Raw genomic sequence first — 15189 nt, 5'->3', positions numbered from 1 at the left:
GTATGTTTGGCGATGTCCTGAAGGTATGTTAGAGTCCTACGATGTGTTGTGTGTCTCCTTGTTAACCAGTGTGAGGTCCTGAATGTCCTTTAGGTATGTGAGAGTCCTACCATGTGCTGTTTGTGTCCTTGTTAACCAGTGTGAGGCGCTGTATCTCTATGGAGTCATGCTGTTGGTTATTGACCAGAAGATGGAGGGGGAGGTCAGAGAGAGGATGCTGGTGTCCTACTATAGATACAGGTGAGACCTTTGCTGCTGTTTTGGGGGGAAAATGGCTTCAACATCCTTTATACAATCCTATAATACTATGATAGTATCTATAATACTCTCTATAATGGCTTCTACATCCTTTATACATTCCTTTTAAGAATCAATCCTCTCTGTTATTTTGTCAGGGACCCTTTAATGGTGTCAGTAATACTATCTGTAATACTACAATACTATCTATACTACTATATATAATACTGTAATGCCAGGGTAGTGGGTTCTATCCCCGGGACCACCCATACGTAGAATGTATGCACGCATGACTGTAAGTCGCTTTGGATAAAAGCGTCTGCTAAATGGCATATATTATTATTATTATTATCTATATTACTATATATAATACTGTAATACTATCTATACTATTATATATAATACTGTACTACTATCTGTAATACTCTCTATAATACTGTAATACTCTCTAATACTGTAGTACTATCTATAATACTGTAGTACTATCTATAATACTGTAGTACTATCTATAATACTGTAGTACTATCTATAATACTGTAGTACTATCTATAATACTGTAGTACTATCTATAATACTGTAGTACTATCTATAATACTGTAGTACTATCTATACTACTGTAATACTATCTATACTACTATGATGATATCTATACTACTATCTATAATACTATGATATCTACAATACTGTAATACTCTCTACAATACTGTAATACTCTCTATAATACTGTAATACTCTCTATAATACTGTAATACTCTCTATAATACTGTAATACTCTCTATAATACTACTACTATCTATAATACTGTAGTACTATCTACAATGCTATAATACTCTCTATAATACTGTAATACTCTCTATAATACTACTATCTATCATACTGTAGTAGTACTACAGTATTGTAGTAGTATCTATAATTTGAATGAAAGAAAAACAACCATTTGATTGGAGCGTGCTACTAGCTATACATGTCCTGTTTGTGTGTCCAGTGCTGCCCGCTCCTCAGCGGACTCTAACCTGGATGACATCTGTAAGCTGCTGCGGAGTACTGGCTACTCCAGCCAATCAGGGGCCAAGCGGCCAGCTAACTACCCTGAGAGCTACTTCCAGAGAGTACCGATCAGTTCTACCTTCATCAGCATGGTGATCGGGAGGCTGCGCTCTGATGACATCTATAACCAGGTAAGACTGTTATTATTATTATTATTGTTGTTGTTATTATTGTTATTATTATTGTTATTATTATTATTATTGGTGTTGTTGTTATTATTGTTGTTGTTATTATTGTTGTTATTATTATTGTTATTATTATTATTGTTATTATTACTATTATTGTTGTTGTTGGTGTTATTATTGTTGTTATTATTATTTTTAAACCATTTGTTTTCTTTGTAAAAGGAATTACTCGTGTCATACTAACCCACTGTTCTCCTAGTTAGTAATGTAAACACCCCATTGGTTCCCTTTTATTATTTTTATTATTTTTATTTAACCAGGCAAGTCAGTTAAGAACAAATTCTTATTTTTTCAATGACGGCCTGGGAACAGTGGGTTAACTGCCTGTTCAGGGGCAGAACGACAGATTTGTTCCTTGTCAGCTCGGGGGTTTGAACTTGCAACCTTTCGGTTACTAGTCCAACGCTCTAACCACTAGGCTACCATGCCCCCCCCCAGGGTAGCCTAGTGGTTAGTATCCTTGACCTGAATGACATTTCTTACACACTCACTAATGCTACAATATTACATTGTCTTTAATGTTTTATTCAATATATTTGTATCATGCTGTGTCTCCTAAAGCTGTCCTGTGTCTCCTAAAGCTGTCATGTGTCTCCTAAAGCTGTCATGTGTCTCCTAAAGCTGTCCTGTGTCTCCTAAAGCTGTCCTGTGTCTCCTAAAGCTGTCCTGTGTCTCCTAAAGCTGTCCTGTGTCTCCTAAAGCTGTCCTGTGTCTCCCCCAGGTGTCTGCGTACCCTCTGCCTGAGCACCGAAGCACAGCGTTGGCTAACCAGGCTGCCATGCTGTATGTCTGTCTCTACTTCATTCCCTCCATACTTCAGACTCAACAGGCCAAGATGAGGGAGATAGTGGACAAGTACTTCCCTGATAACTGGGTGAGAGACTGTATCTAAACTCTACTTCCCTGATAACTGGGTGAGAGACGACTCTACTTCCCTGTTAACTGGGTGAGAGACTGTATCTAAACTCTACTTCCCTGATAACTGGGTGAGAGACTGACTCTACTTCCCTGTTAACTGGGTGAGAGACTGACTCTACTTCCCTGTTAACTGGGTGAGAGACTGACTCTACTTCCCTGTTAACTGGGTGTGAGAGACTGACTCTACTTCCCTGATAACTGGGTGTGAGAGACTGACTCTACTTCCCTGATAACTGGGTGAGAGACTGACTCTACTTCCCTGATAACTGGGTGAGAGACTGTATCTAAACTCTACTTCCCTGATAACTGGGTGAGAGACTGACTCTACTTCCCTGATAACTGGGTGAGAGACTGCATCTAAACTCTACTTCCCTGATAACTGGGTGAGAGACTGACTCTACTTCCCTGTTAACTGGGTGAGAGACTGCATCTAAACTCTACTTCCCTGATAACTGGGTGAGAGACTGACTCTACTTCCCTGTTAACTGGGTGAGAGACTGACTCTACTTCCCTGTTAACTGGGTGAGAGACTGACTCTACTTCCCTGTTAACTGGGTGAGAGACTGTATCTAATCTCTACTTCCCTGTTAACTGGGTGAGAGACTGACTCTACTTCCCTGATAACTGGGTGAGAGACTGACTCTACTTCCCTGTTAACTGGGTGAGAGACTGTATCTAAACTCTACTTCCCTGATAACTGGGTGAGAGACTGTATCTAATCTCTACTTCCCTGAATACTAGGAAAAACATTTAGAGTACTTGTTTGTCTTGATGCGGTATATTTCCCTCGGTCTCCAGCCGTTACGCTGGTTTCAAGTATTGCCAATTTCTCCCTCTGCAGGTCATCAGTGTCTACATGGGAATCACTGTGAATCTGGTGGAGGCCTGGGAACCGTATAAAGCTGCCAAGATCGCCCTCAACTACACCCTGGACTCAGCCAATATCAGAGAGCAGGTACGGAGGCGAACGGGCTTACTGACAAAACGTCTGCTTACGTGAAATGGTTTTCACTCGGGTTTCCCATCAGGCCTTGCTACGGACGTGACTCTCCCATCATATCCTTCACAAGTTGTTGTGGAAAATGTGGAAGGTTCGAGGGACTGCTTATGACCCCCCCCCCTGCCATGTTATAACACCCTATAACCAACCGTACGTCAACCCTCCTCTAGGCCAGTCGTTATTCAGTCAGCATGGAGGGACTGCTTATGACCCCCCCCCCCGCCATGTTATAACACCCTATAACCAACCGTACGTCAACCCTCCTCTAGGCCAGTCGTTATTCAGTCAGCATGGAGGGTCTGAGGCCACAGATCCAGCAGCTGCTGAAGGAAGGGTTCCTGAGGGAGGAGATCGTCCTGGATAACGTCCCTAAGCTGCTCAACTGTCTCCGGGACTGTAACGTTTCCATACGCTGGCTGATGCTACACACTGCAGACTCAGGTAGGGCCTTTCTGTTGGCGTCTAGGTCCATGCATCAAATGAGGTTACTACTGATTTATGGAAGCATTAATAAAGGCCTTATGAAGGGTTCACAAAGCATCCATAAAGGCCTTATGAAGGGTTCATGAAGCATCCATAAAGGCCTTATGAAGGGTTCAGGAAGCATCCATAAAGGCCTTATGAAGGGTTCATGAAGCATCCATAAAGGGTTCATGAAGCATCCATAAAGGGTTCATGAAGCATCCATAAAGGGTTCATGAAGCATCCATAAAGGGTTCATGAAGCATCCATAAAGGGTTCATGAAGCATCCATAAAGGGTTCATGAAGCATCCATAAAGGGTTCATGAAGCATCCATTAACGGTTCAGGAAGCATCCATAAAGGGTTCAGGAAGCATCCGTAAAGGGTTCAGGAAGCATCCGTAAAGGGTTCAGGAAGCATCCGTAAAGGGTTCAGGAAGCATCCGTAAAGGGTTCAGGAAGCATCCGTAAAGGGTTCAGGAAGCATCCGTAAAGGGTTCAGGAAGCATCCGTAAAGGGTTCAGGAAGCATCCGTAAAGGGTTCAGGAAGCATCCGTAAAGGGTTCAGGAAGCATCCGTAAAGGGTTCAGGAAGCATCCGTAAAGGGTTCAGGAAGCATCCGTAAAGGCCTTATGAATATATATAGGTGCTCCTATATCACACCAGGCGCTCCTATATCACGCCAGGGTGCTCCTATATCAGGCCAGGCGCTCCTATATCAGGCCAGGCGCTCCTATATCACGCCAGGCGCTCCTGTATCAGGCCAGGCGCTCCTGTATCAGGCCAGGCGCTCCTGTATCAGGCCAGGCGCTCCTGTATCACGCCAGGCGCTCCTGTATCACGCCAGGCGCTCCTGTATCACGCCAGGCGCTCCTGTATCACGCCAGGCGCTCCTGTATCACGCCAGGCGCTCCTATATCACGCCAGGCGCTCCTATATCACGCCAGGCGCTCCTGTATCACGCCAGGCGGCGCTGTATCACGCCAGGCGGCGCTGTATCACGCCAGGTGCTCCTATATCACGCCAGGTGCTCCTGTATCACGCCAGGTGCTCCTGTATCACGCCAGGTGCTCCTGTATCACGCCAGGTGCTCCTGTATCACGCCAGGGTGCTCCTGTATCACGCCAGGGTGCTCCTGTATCACGCCAGGGTGCTCCTATATCACGCCAGGTGATCCTATATTACACCAGGCGGCGCTGTGTAACGCCAGGCGGTACTATATTCCTAAACTGCGTTGTCTTTTCTTCTTGCAGCCTATGATCCCAACAACAAGCGTCTGCGCCAGATCAAAGACCAGGTGATCAACGACTCCAAGTACAACCCCAAGATCCTGTTCCAGGTTCTCCTAGACACCGCCCAGTTTGAGTTCACCCTCAAAGAGGTGAGTCTGAACCGTATCATATATGTCAAGTTGTAATTACACAATAAAATAAAAAAACACATGTTGGGTCTCTGAATATAAATGGTGAATTCACCATCTGCCCCCCTGATGTATCGGGTCTCTGAATATAAATGGTGAATTCACCATCTGCCCCCCCCCCCCCCCCTGATGTATCGGGTCTCTGAATATAAATGGTGAATTCACCATCTGCCCCCCCTGTATATTTTCCCTCCCAGATGTTCAAGAAGATGCTGTCAGAGAAGCAGCTGAAATGGGAGAGTTATCGAGCTGAGGGATCTGAGAGGATGACCGAGCTGGCGGAGGTCTTCTCTGGGGTCAAGCCTCTAACCAGAGTGGAGAAGAATGGTGAGATGGATGATAGCGGAACTAGCATCGAAACACACATAATTACCACAGCTGGTAGTTCGACATTAAAACAAACATAATTACCACAGCTGGTAGTTCGACATTAAAACACACCATAATTACCACAGCTGGTAGTTCGACATGAAAACACACCATAATTACCACAGCTGCTAGTTCGACATTAAAACACACGTAATTACCACAGCTGGTAGTTCGACATTAAAACACACATAATTACCACAGCTGGTAGTTCGACATTAAAACACACATAATTACCACAGCTGGTAGTTCGACATTAAAACACACATAATTACCACAGCTGGTAGTTCGACATGAAAACACACCATAATTACCACAGCTGGTAGTTCGACATGAAAACACACCATATTACCACAGCTGGTAGTTCGACATGAAAACACACCATAATTACCACAGCTGGTAGTTCGACATGAAAACACACCATAATTACCACAGCTGGTAGTTCGACATGAAAACACACCATATTACCACAGCTGGTAGTTCGACATTAAAACACACCATAATTACCACAGCTGGTAGTTCGACATTAAAACACACCATAATTACCACAGCTGGTAGTTCGACATTAAAACACACCATAATTACCACAGCTGGTAGTTCGACATTAAAACACACCATAATTACCACAGCTGGTAGTTCGACATTAAAACACACCATAATTACCACAGCTGCTAGTTCGACATTAAAACACACCATAATTACCACAGCTGCTAGTTCGACATTAAAACACACCATAATTACCACAGCTGCTAGTTCGACATTAAAACACACCATAATTACCACAGCTGCTAGTTCGACATTAAAACACACCATAATTACCACAGCTGGTAGTTCGACATTAAAACACACATAATTACCACAGCTGGTAGTTCGACATTAAAACACACATAATTACCACAGCTGGTAGTTCGACATTAAAACACACCATAATTACCACAGCTGGTAGTTCGACATTAAAACACACGTAATTACCACAGCTGGTAGTTCGACATTAAAACACACCATAATTACCACAGCTGGTAGTTCACAATCTGGACTCCGTACTTTTATTGTGACTTCTGGTTGGAGTCAATCACTGAAACTGTTGATATGTGTGAGGTATACTGTACACTGACTGGACAAAGCATTAGGAACACCTGCTCTTTCCATGACATTGACTCACCAGGTGAATCCAGGTGAAAGATATGATCCCTTATTGATGTCACTTGTTAAATCCACTTCAATCAGTGTAGATGAAGGGGAGGAGACGGGTTAAAGAAGGATTTTTAAGCCTTGATACAATTGAGACATGGATTGTGTATGTGTGCCATTTAGAGGGTGAATGGGCAAGACAGAAGATTGAAATGCCTTTTGAACGGGGTTACGGTAGTAGGTGACAGGCGCCCCGGTTTGTGTCAAGAACTGCAACGCTGCTGGGTTTTTCACGCTCAACAGTTTCCCGTGTGTATCAAGACTGGTCCACCACCCAATCGGTGGGAAGCATGGGAGTCAACATGGTCCAATCGGTGGGAAGCATTGGAGTCAACATGGTCCACCACCCAATCGGTGGGAAGCATTGGAGTCAACATGGTCCACCACCCAATCGGAGGGAAGCATTGGAGTCAACATGGTCCAATCTGAGGGAAGCATTGGAGTCAACATGGTCCAATCTGAGGGAAGCATTGGAGTCAACATGGTCCACCACCCAATCTGAGGGAAGCATTGGAGTCAACATGGTCCAACATCCCGTTTGATCGCCTTCGACACCTTGTGGAGTCCACGGCCCCGGCAAACTGAGGCTGTTCTGAGAGGAAAAGGGGGTGCAACTCAATATTAGGAAGGTGTTCCTAATGTTTTGTGTAGTCAGTGTACATGCTCTTAAAAGCTTGTGGCTCACTGTACCATAGCTATTCCTGTTGCAGGCTCACTGTACCATACTTCTTCCTGTTGCAGGCTCACTGTACAATACTTCTTCCTGTTGCAGGCTCACTGTACCATAGCTATTCCTGTTGCAGGCTCACTGTACCATACTTATTCCTGTTGCAGGCTCACTGTATAATACTTATTCCTGTTGCAGGTTCACTGTACCATACTTATTCCTGTTGCAGGCTCACTGTACCGTACTTATTCCTGTTGCAGGTTCACTGTACCGTACTTATTCCTGTTGCAGGCTCACTGTACCATACCTATTCCTGTTGAAGGCTCACTGTCCCATACTTATTCCAGTTGCAGGCTCACTGTACCATGCCTATTCCTGTTGCAGGCTCACTGTACCGTACTTATTCCTGTTGCAGGCTCACTGTACCGTACTTAATCCTGTTGCAGGCTCACTGTACCGTACTTAATCCTGTTGCAGGCTCACTGTACCGTACTTAATCCTGTTGCAGGCTCACTGTCCCGTACTTATTCCTGTTGCAGGCTCACTGTCCCATACTTATTCCTGTTGCAGGCTCACTGTCCCATACTTATTCCTGTTGCAGGCTCATTGTCCCATACTTATTCCTGTTGCAGGCTCACTGTACCATGCCTATTCCTGTTGCAGGCTCACTGTCCCGTACTTATTCCTGTTGCAGGCTCACTGTCCCATACTTATTCCTGTTGATGGCTCACTGTCCCATACTTATTCCTGATGCAGGCTCACTACCATACTTATTCCTGTTGATGGCTCACTGTACCATACTTATTCCTGTTGCAATAGTGAAAGCTGATCTCACTATGCCATACTTCCATTCTAAACGCGCTAGATGTTGATGTGTGTTGTTGACGCGGTTGTTGTTGTGTTGAACAGAGAACCTGCAGGCATGGTTCAGGGAGATCTCGAAGCAGATCGAGTCTCTGAACTACGAGGACTCCACTGCGGCAGGCAGGAAGACCGTTCAGCTGATACAGGCCCTCGTAGAGGTGAGGCTGGGAAATTCACCGCAAACAACGACTAGAACGGGAACAAGAGTACAGTTATGTTATCTCTGGGTTATACTCTTAGTGACCGTTACATGGTAACACTCTTAGTGACCGTTACATGGTAACACTCTTAGTGACCGTTACATGGTAACACTCTCAGTGACCGTTACATGGTAACACTCTCAGTGACCGTTACATGGTAACACTCTCAGTGACCGTTACATGGTAACACTCTTAGTGACCGTTACATGGTAACACTCTTAGTGACCGTTACATGGTAACACTCTTAGTGACCGTTACGTGGTAACACTCTTAGTGACCGTTACGTGGTAACACTCTTAGTGACCGTTACGTGGTAACACTCTTAGTGACCGTTACGTGGTAACACTCTTAGTGACCGTTACGTGGTAACACTCTTAGTGACCGTTACGTGGTAACACTCTTAGTGACCGTTACGTGGTAACACTCTTAGTGACCGTTACGTGGTAACACTCTTAGTGACCGTTACGTGGTAACACTCTTAGTGACCGTTACGTGGTAACACTCTTAGTGACCGTTACGTGGTAACACTCTTAGTGACCGTTACGTGGTAACACTCTTAGTGACCGTTACGTGGTAACACTCTTAGTGACCGTTACGTGGTAACACTCTTAGTGACCGTTACGTGGTAACACTCTTAGTGACCGTTACGTGGTAACACTCTTACATGGTAACACTCTTAGTGACCGTTACGTGGTAACACTCTTACATGGTAACACTCTTAGTGACCGTTACGTGGTAACACTCTTACATGGTAACACTCTTAGTGACCGTTACGTGGTAACACTCTTAGTGACCGTTACGTGGTAACACTCTTAGTGACCGTTACGTGGTAACACTCTTAGTGACCGTTACGTGGTAACACTCTTAGTGACCGTTACGTGGTAACACTCTTAGTGACTGTTACGTGGTAACACTCTTAGTGACCGTTACGTGGTAACACTCTTAGTGACCGTTACATGGTAACACTCTCAGTGACCGTTACATGGTAACACTCTTAGTGACCGTTAAATGGTAATACTCTTAGTGACCGTTACATGGTAACACTCTTAGACATTTGTATCCCTTTGATTTGATATACAAGGATGCTGCTTTGTCCAAAAATATGTTGTAACTTTTCAGTGAAAAGCAAAACTTTTCTCATTTTCATTCTACCAGCCGAGTGGATAAGAGACTTGGAAGTGTGGAAACAGGAGACTATATAAACCCTGACTTCCTGTCCTCTCCTTACCTATGAACCCTGATTTCCTGTCCTCTCCTTACCTATGAACCCTGATTTCCTGTCCTCTCCTTACCTATGAACCCGGACTTCCTGTCCTCTCCTTACCTATGAACCCTGATTTCCTGTCCTCTCCTTACCTATGAACCCGGACTTCCTGTCCACTCCTTACCTATAAACCCTGAGTTCCTGTCCTCTCCTTACCAATATACCCTGACTTCCTGTCCTCTCCTTACCGATGAACCCTGATTTCCTGTCCTCTCCTTACCTATATAGCCTGACTTCCTGTCCTCTCCTTACCAATAAACCCTGACTTCCTCTCCTTACCTATAAACCCTGATTTCCTGTCCTCTCCTTACTTATAAACCCTGATTTCCTGTCCTCTCCTTACTTATAAACCCTGACTTCCTGTCCTCTCCTTACCAATAAACCTTGACTTCCTGTCCTCTCCTTACCTGTGCTCAGGTTCAAGAGTTCCACCAGTTGGAGTCCAACCTGCAGGTGTGTCAGTTCCTGGCTGACACCAGGAAGTTCCTTCACCAGATGATCAGGACCATCAACATCAAGGAGGAGGTTCTGATCACCATGCAGATAGTAGGAGACCTGTCCTACGCATGGCAGATCATAGACAGGTAGGGGTTATGAATGGCCCTGATCACCATGCAGATAGTAGGAGACCTGTCCTACGCATGGCAGATCATAGACAGGTAGGGGTTATGAATGGTTCTGATCACCATGCAGATAGTAGGAGACCTGTCCTACGCATGGCAGATCATAGACAGGTAGTGGTTATGAATGGTTCTGATCACCATGCAGATAGTAGGAGACCTGTCCTACGCATGGCAGATCATAGACAGGTAGGGGTTATGAATGGTTCTGATCACCATGCAGATAGTAGGAGACCTGTCCTACGCATGGCAGATCATAGACAGGTAGGGGTTATGAATGGTTCTGATCACCATGCAGATAGTAGGAGACCTGTCCTACGCATGGCAGATCATAGACAGGTAGGGGTTATGAATGGGTTATGAATGGTTCTGATCAACATGCAGATAGTAGGAGACCTGTCCTACGCATGGCAGATCATAGACAGGTAGGGGTTATAAATGGGTTATAAATGGGTTATGAATGGGTTATGAATGGTTCTGATCACCATGCAGATAGTAGGAGACCTGTCCTACGCATGGCAGATCATAGACAGGTAGGGGTTATGAATGGTTCTGATCACCATGCAGATAGTAGGAGACCTGTCCTACGCGTGGCAGATCATAGACAGGTAGTGGTTATAAATGGGTTATGAATGGGTTATGAATGGTTCTGATCACCATGCAGATAGTAGGAGACCTGTCCTACGCATGGCAGATCATAGACAGGTAGTGGTTATGAATGGTTCTGATCACCATGCAGATAGTAGGAGACCTGTCCTACGCATGGCAGATCATAGACAGGTAGGGGTTATGAATGGTTCTGATCACCATGCAGATAGTAGGAGACCTGTCCTACGCATGGCAGATCATAGACAGGTAGGGGTTATGAATGGGTTATGAATGGTTCTGATCACCATGCAGATAGTAGGAGACCTGTCCTATGCATGGCAGATCATAGACAGGTAGGGGTTATGAATGGGTTATGAATGGTTCTGATCACCATGCAGATAGTAGGAGACCTGTCCTACTCATGGCAGATCATAGACAGGTAGGGGTTATGAATGGGTTATGAATGGTTCTGATCACCATGCAGATAGTAGGAGACCTGTCCTACTCATGGCAGATCATAGACAGGTAGGGGTTATGAATGGTTCTGATCACCATGCAGATAGTAGGAGAGCTGTCCTACTCATGGCAGATCATAGACAGGTAGGTGTTATGAATGGTTCTGATCACCATGCAGATAGTAGGAGACCTGTCCTACGCATGACAGATCATAGACAGGTAGGGGTTATGAATGGTTCTGATCACCATGCAGATAGTAGGAGACCTGTCCTACGCATGGCAGATCATAGACAGGTAGGGGTTATGAATGGTTCTGATCACCATGCAGATAGTAGGAGACCTGTCCTACGCATGGCAGATCATAGACGGGTAGGGGTTATGAATGGTTCTGATCACCATGCAGATAGTAGGAGACCTGTCCTACGCATGGCAGACCATAGACAGGTAGGGGTTATGAATGGTTCTGATCACCATGCAGATAGTAGGAGACCTGTCCTACGCATGGCAGATCATAGACAGGTAGGGGTTATGAATGGGTTATGAATGGTTCTGATCACCATGCAGATAGTAGGAGACCTGTCCTACGCATGGCAGATCATAGACAGGTATGGGTTATGAATGGGTTATGAATGGGTTATGAATGGTTCTGATCACCATGCAGATAGTAGGAGACCTGTCCTACGCATGGCAGATCATAGACAGGTAGGGGTTATGAATGGTTCTGATCACCATGCAGATAGTAGGAGACCTGTCCTACGCATGGCAGATCATAGACAGGTAGGGGTTATGAATGGGTTATGAATGGCCCTGATCACCATGCAGATAGTAGGAGACCTGTCCTACGCATGGCAGATCATAGACAGGTAGGGGTTATGAATGGGTTATGAATGGCCCTGATCACCATGCAGATAGTAGGAGACCTGTCCTACGCATGGCAGATCATAGACAGGTAGGGGTTATGAATGGTTCTGATCACCATGAAATATGAACCCAGTCAGACTAACCTGGTCAAATAAGAACCCAGGGAGACTAACCTGGTCAAATAAGAACCCAGGGAGACTAACCTGGTCAAATAAGAACCCAGGGAGACTAACCTGGTCAAATAAGAACCCAGTCAGACTAACCTGGTCAAATAAGAACCCAGTCAGACTAACCTGGTCAAATAAGAACCCAGTCAGACTAACCTGGTCAAATAGAAACCCAGGGAGACTAACCTGGTCAAATAAGAACCCAGGGAGACTAACCTGGTCAAATAAGAACCCAGGGAGACTAACCCAGGGAGACTAACCTGGTCAAATAAGAACCCAGGGAGACTAACCTGGTCAAATAAGAACCCAGGGAGACTAACCTGGTCAAATAAGAACCCAGTCAGACTAACCTGGTCAAATAGAAACCCAGGGAGACTAACCTGGTCAAATAAGAACCCAGGGAGACTAACCTGGTCAAATAAGAACCCAGGGAGACTAACCCAGGGAGACTAACCTGGTCAAATAAGAACCCAGGGAGACTAACCTGGTCAAATAAGAACCCAGGGAGACTAACCTGGTCAAATAAGAACCCAGGGAGACTAACCTGGTCAAATAAGAACCCAGGGAGACTAACCTGGTCAAATAAGAACCCAGGGAGACTAACCTGGTCAAATAAGAACCCAGTCAGACTAACCTGGTCAAATAAGAACCCAGGGAGACTAACCTGGTCAAATAAGAACCCAGTCAGACTAACCCAGGGAGACTAACCCAGGGAGACTAACCCAGGGAGACTAACCCAGGGAGACTAACCCAGGGAGACTAACCTGGTCAAATAAGAACCCAGTCAGACTAACCTGGTCAAATAATAACCCAGGGAGACTAACCTGGTCATATAAGAACCCAGTCAGACTAACCTGGTCAAATAAGAACCCAGTGAGACTAACCCAGGGAGACTAACCTGGTCAAATAAGAACCCAGGGAGACTAACCTGGTCAAATAAGAACCCAGTCAGACTAACCTGGTCAAATAAGAACCCAGGGAGACTAACCCAGGGAGACTAACCTGGTCAAATAAGAACCCAGTCAGACTAACCTGGTCAAATAGAAACCCAGGGAGACTAACCTGGTCAAATAAGAACCCAGGGAGACTAACCTGGTCAAATAAGAACCCAGGGAGACTAACCCAGGGAGACTAACCTGGTCAAATAAGAACCCAGGGAGACTAACCTGGTCAAATAAGAACCCAGTCAGACTAACCTGGTCAAATAAGAACCCAGGGAGACTAACCCAGGGAGACTAACCTGGTCAAATAAGAACCCAGTCAGACTAACCTGGTCAAATAGAAACCCAGGGAGACTAACCTGGTCAAATAAGAACCCAGGGAGACTAACCTGGTCAAATAAGAACCCAGGGAGACTAACCCAGGGAGACTAACCTGGTCAAATAAGAACCCAGGGAGACTAACCTGGTCAAATAAGAACCCAGGGAGACTAACCTGGTCAAATAAGAACCCAGGGAGACTAACCTGGTCAAATAAGAACCCAGGGAGACTAACCTGGTCAAATAAGAACCCAGGGAGACTAACCTGGTCAAATAAGAACCCAGGGAGACTAACCTGGTCAAATAAGAACCCAGGGAGACTAACCTGGTCAAATAAGAACCCAGGGAGACTAACCTGGTCAAATAAGAACCCAGTCAGACTAACCTGGTCAAATAGAAACCCAGGGAGACTAACCTGGTCAAATAAGAACCCAGGGAGACTAACCCAGGGAGACTAACCTGGTCAAATAAGAACCCAGGGAGACTAACCTGGTCAAATAAGAACCCAGGGAGACTAACCTGGTCAAATAAGAACCCAGGGAGACTAACCTGGTCAAATAAGAACCCAGGGAGACTAACCTGGTCAAATAAGAACCCAGGGAGACTAACCTGGTCAAATAAGAACCCAGGGCGACTAACCTGGTCAAATAAGAACCCAGGGAGACTAACCTGGTCAAATAAGAACCCAGGGAGACTAACCTGGTCAAATAAGAACCCAGTCAGACTAACCTGGTCAAATAGAAACCCAGGGAGACTAACCTGGTCAAATAAGAACCCAGTCAGACTAACCCAGGGAGACTAACCTGGTCAAATAAGAACCCAGTCAGACTAACCTGGTCAAATAAGAACCCAGGGAGACTAACCTGGTCATATAAGAACCCAGTCAGACTAACCTGGTCAAATAAGAACCCAGTGAGACTAACCCAGGGAGACTAACCTGGTCAAATAAGAACCCAGGGAGACTAACCTGGTCAAATAAGAACCCAGTCAGACTAACCTGGTCAAATAAGAACCCAGGGAGACTAACCCAGGGAGACTAACCTGGTCAAATAAGAACCCAGGGAGACTAACCTGGTCAAATAAGAACCCAGTCAGACTAACCTGGTCAAATAAGAACCCAGGGAGACTAACCCAGGGAGACTAACCTGGTCAAATAAGAACCCAGGGAGACTAACCTGGTCAAATAAGAACCCAGGGAGACTAACCTGGTCAAATAAGAACCCAGGGAGACTAACCCAGGGAGACTAACCTGGTCAAATACGAACCCAGTCAGACTAACCTGGTCAAATAAGAACCCAGTCAGACTAACCTGGTCAAATAAGAACCCAGTCAGACTAACCTGGTCAAATAAGAACCCAGGGAGACTAACCTGGTCAAATAAGAACCCAGGGAGACTAACCTGGTCAAATAAGAACCCA

General features: G+C 45.3%; 1 protein-coding gene across 4 annotated transcripts in view; it reads left to right on the top strand.

The window, feature by feature from the left end:
* LOC124023150 (WASH complex subunit 5) overlaps window positions 1-15189 on the top strand; it is a 55405-nt gene that overhangs the window by 8389 nt on the left and 31827 nt on the right. For all 4 annotated transcript variants that reach the window (XM_046337683.1, XM_046337682.1, XM_046337684.1 and 1 more), the window contains exons 5-13: window positions 140-240; window positions 1223-1415; window positions 2191-2343; window positions 3229-3342; window positions 3657-3828; window positions 5102-5229; window positions 5466-5595; window positions 8402-8514; window positions 10238-10404. In XM_046337683.1, the coding sequence (XP_046193639.1) occupies window positions 140-240; window positions 1223-1415; window positions 2191-2343; window positions 3229-3342; window positions 3657-3828; window positions 5102-5229; window positions 5466-5595; window positions 8402-8514; window positions 10238-10404 (1271 nt within the window). The remainder of the gene's footprint in view (window positions 1-139; window positions 241-1222; window positions 1416-2190; window positions 2344-3228; window positions 3343-3656; window positions 3829-5101; window positions 5230-5465; window positions 5596-8401; window positions 8515-10237; window positions 10405-15189) is intronic.

This window comes from Oncorhynchus gorbuscha, unplaced genomic scaffold (genome assembly GCF_021184085.1).
Source record: "Oncorhynchus gorbuscha isolate QuinsamMale2020 ecotype Even-year unplaced genomic scaffold, OgorEven_v1.0 Un_scaffold_1514, whole genome shotgun sequence".
Classification (NCBI taxonomy): Eukaryota; Metazoa; Chordata; class Actinopteri; order Salmoniformes; family Salmonidae; genus Oncorhynchus; species Oncorhynchus gorbuscha.
The sequence above is the reverse complement of the archived record's forward strand: the minus strand, read 5'-3'. Positions and strand labels throughout refer to the sequence as shown.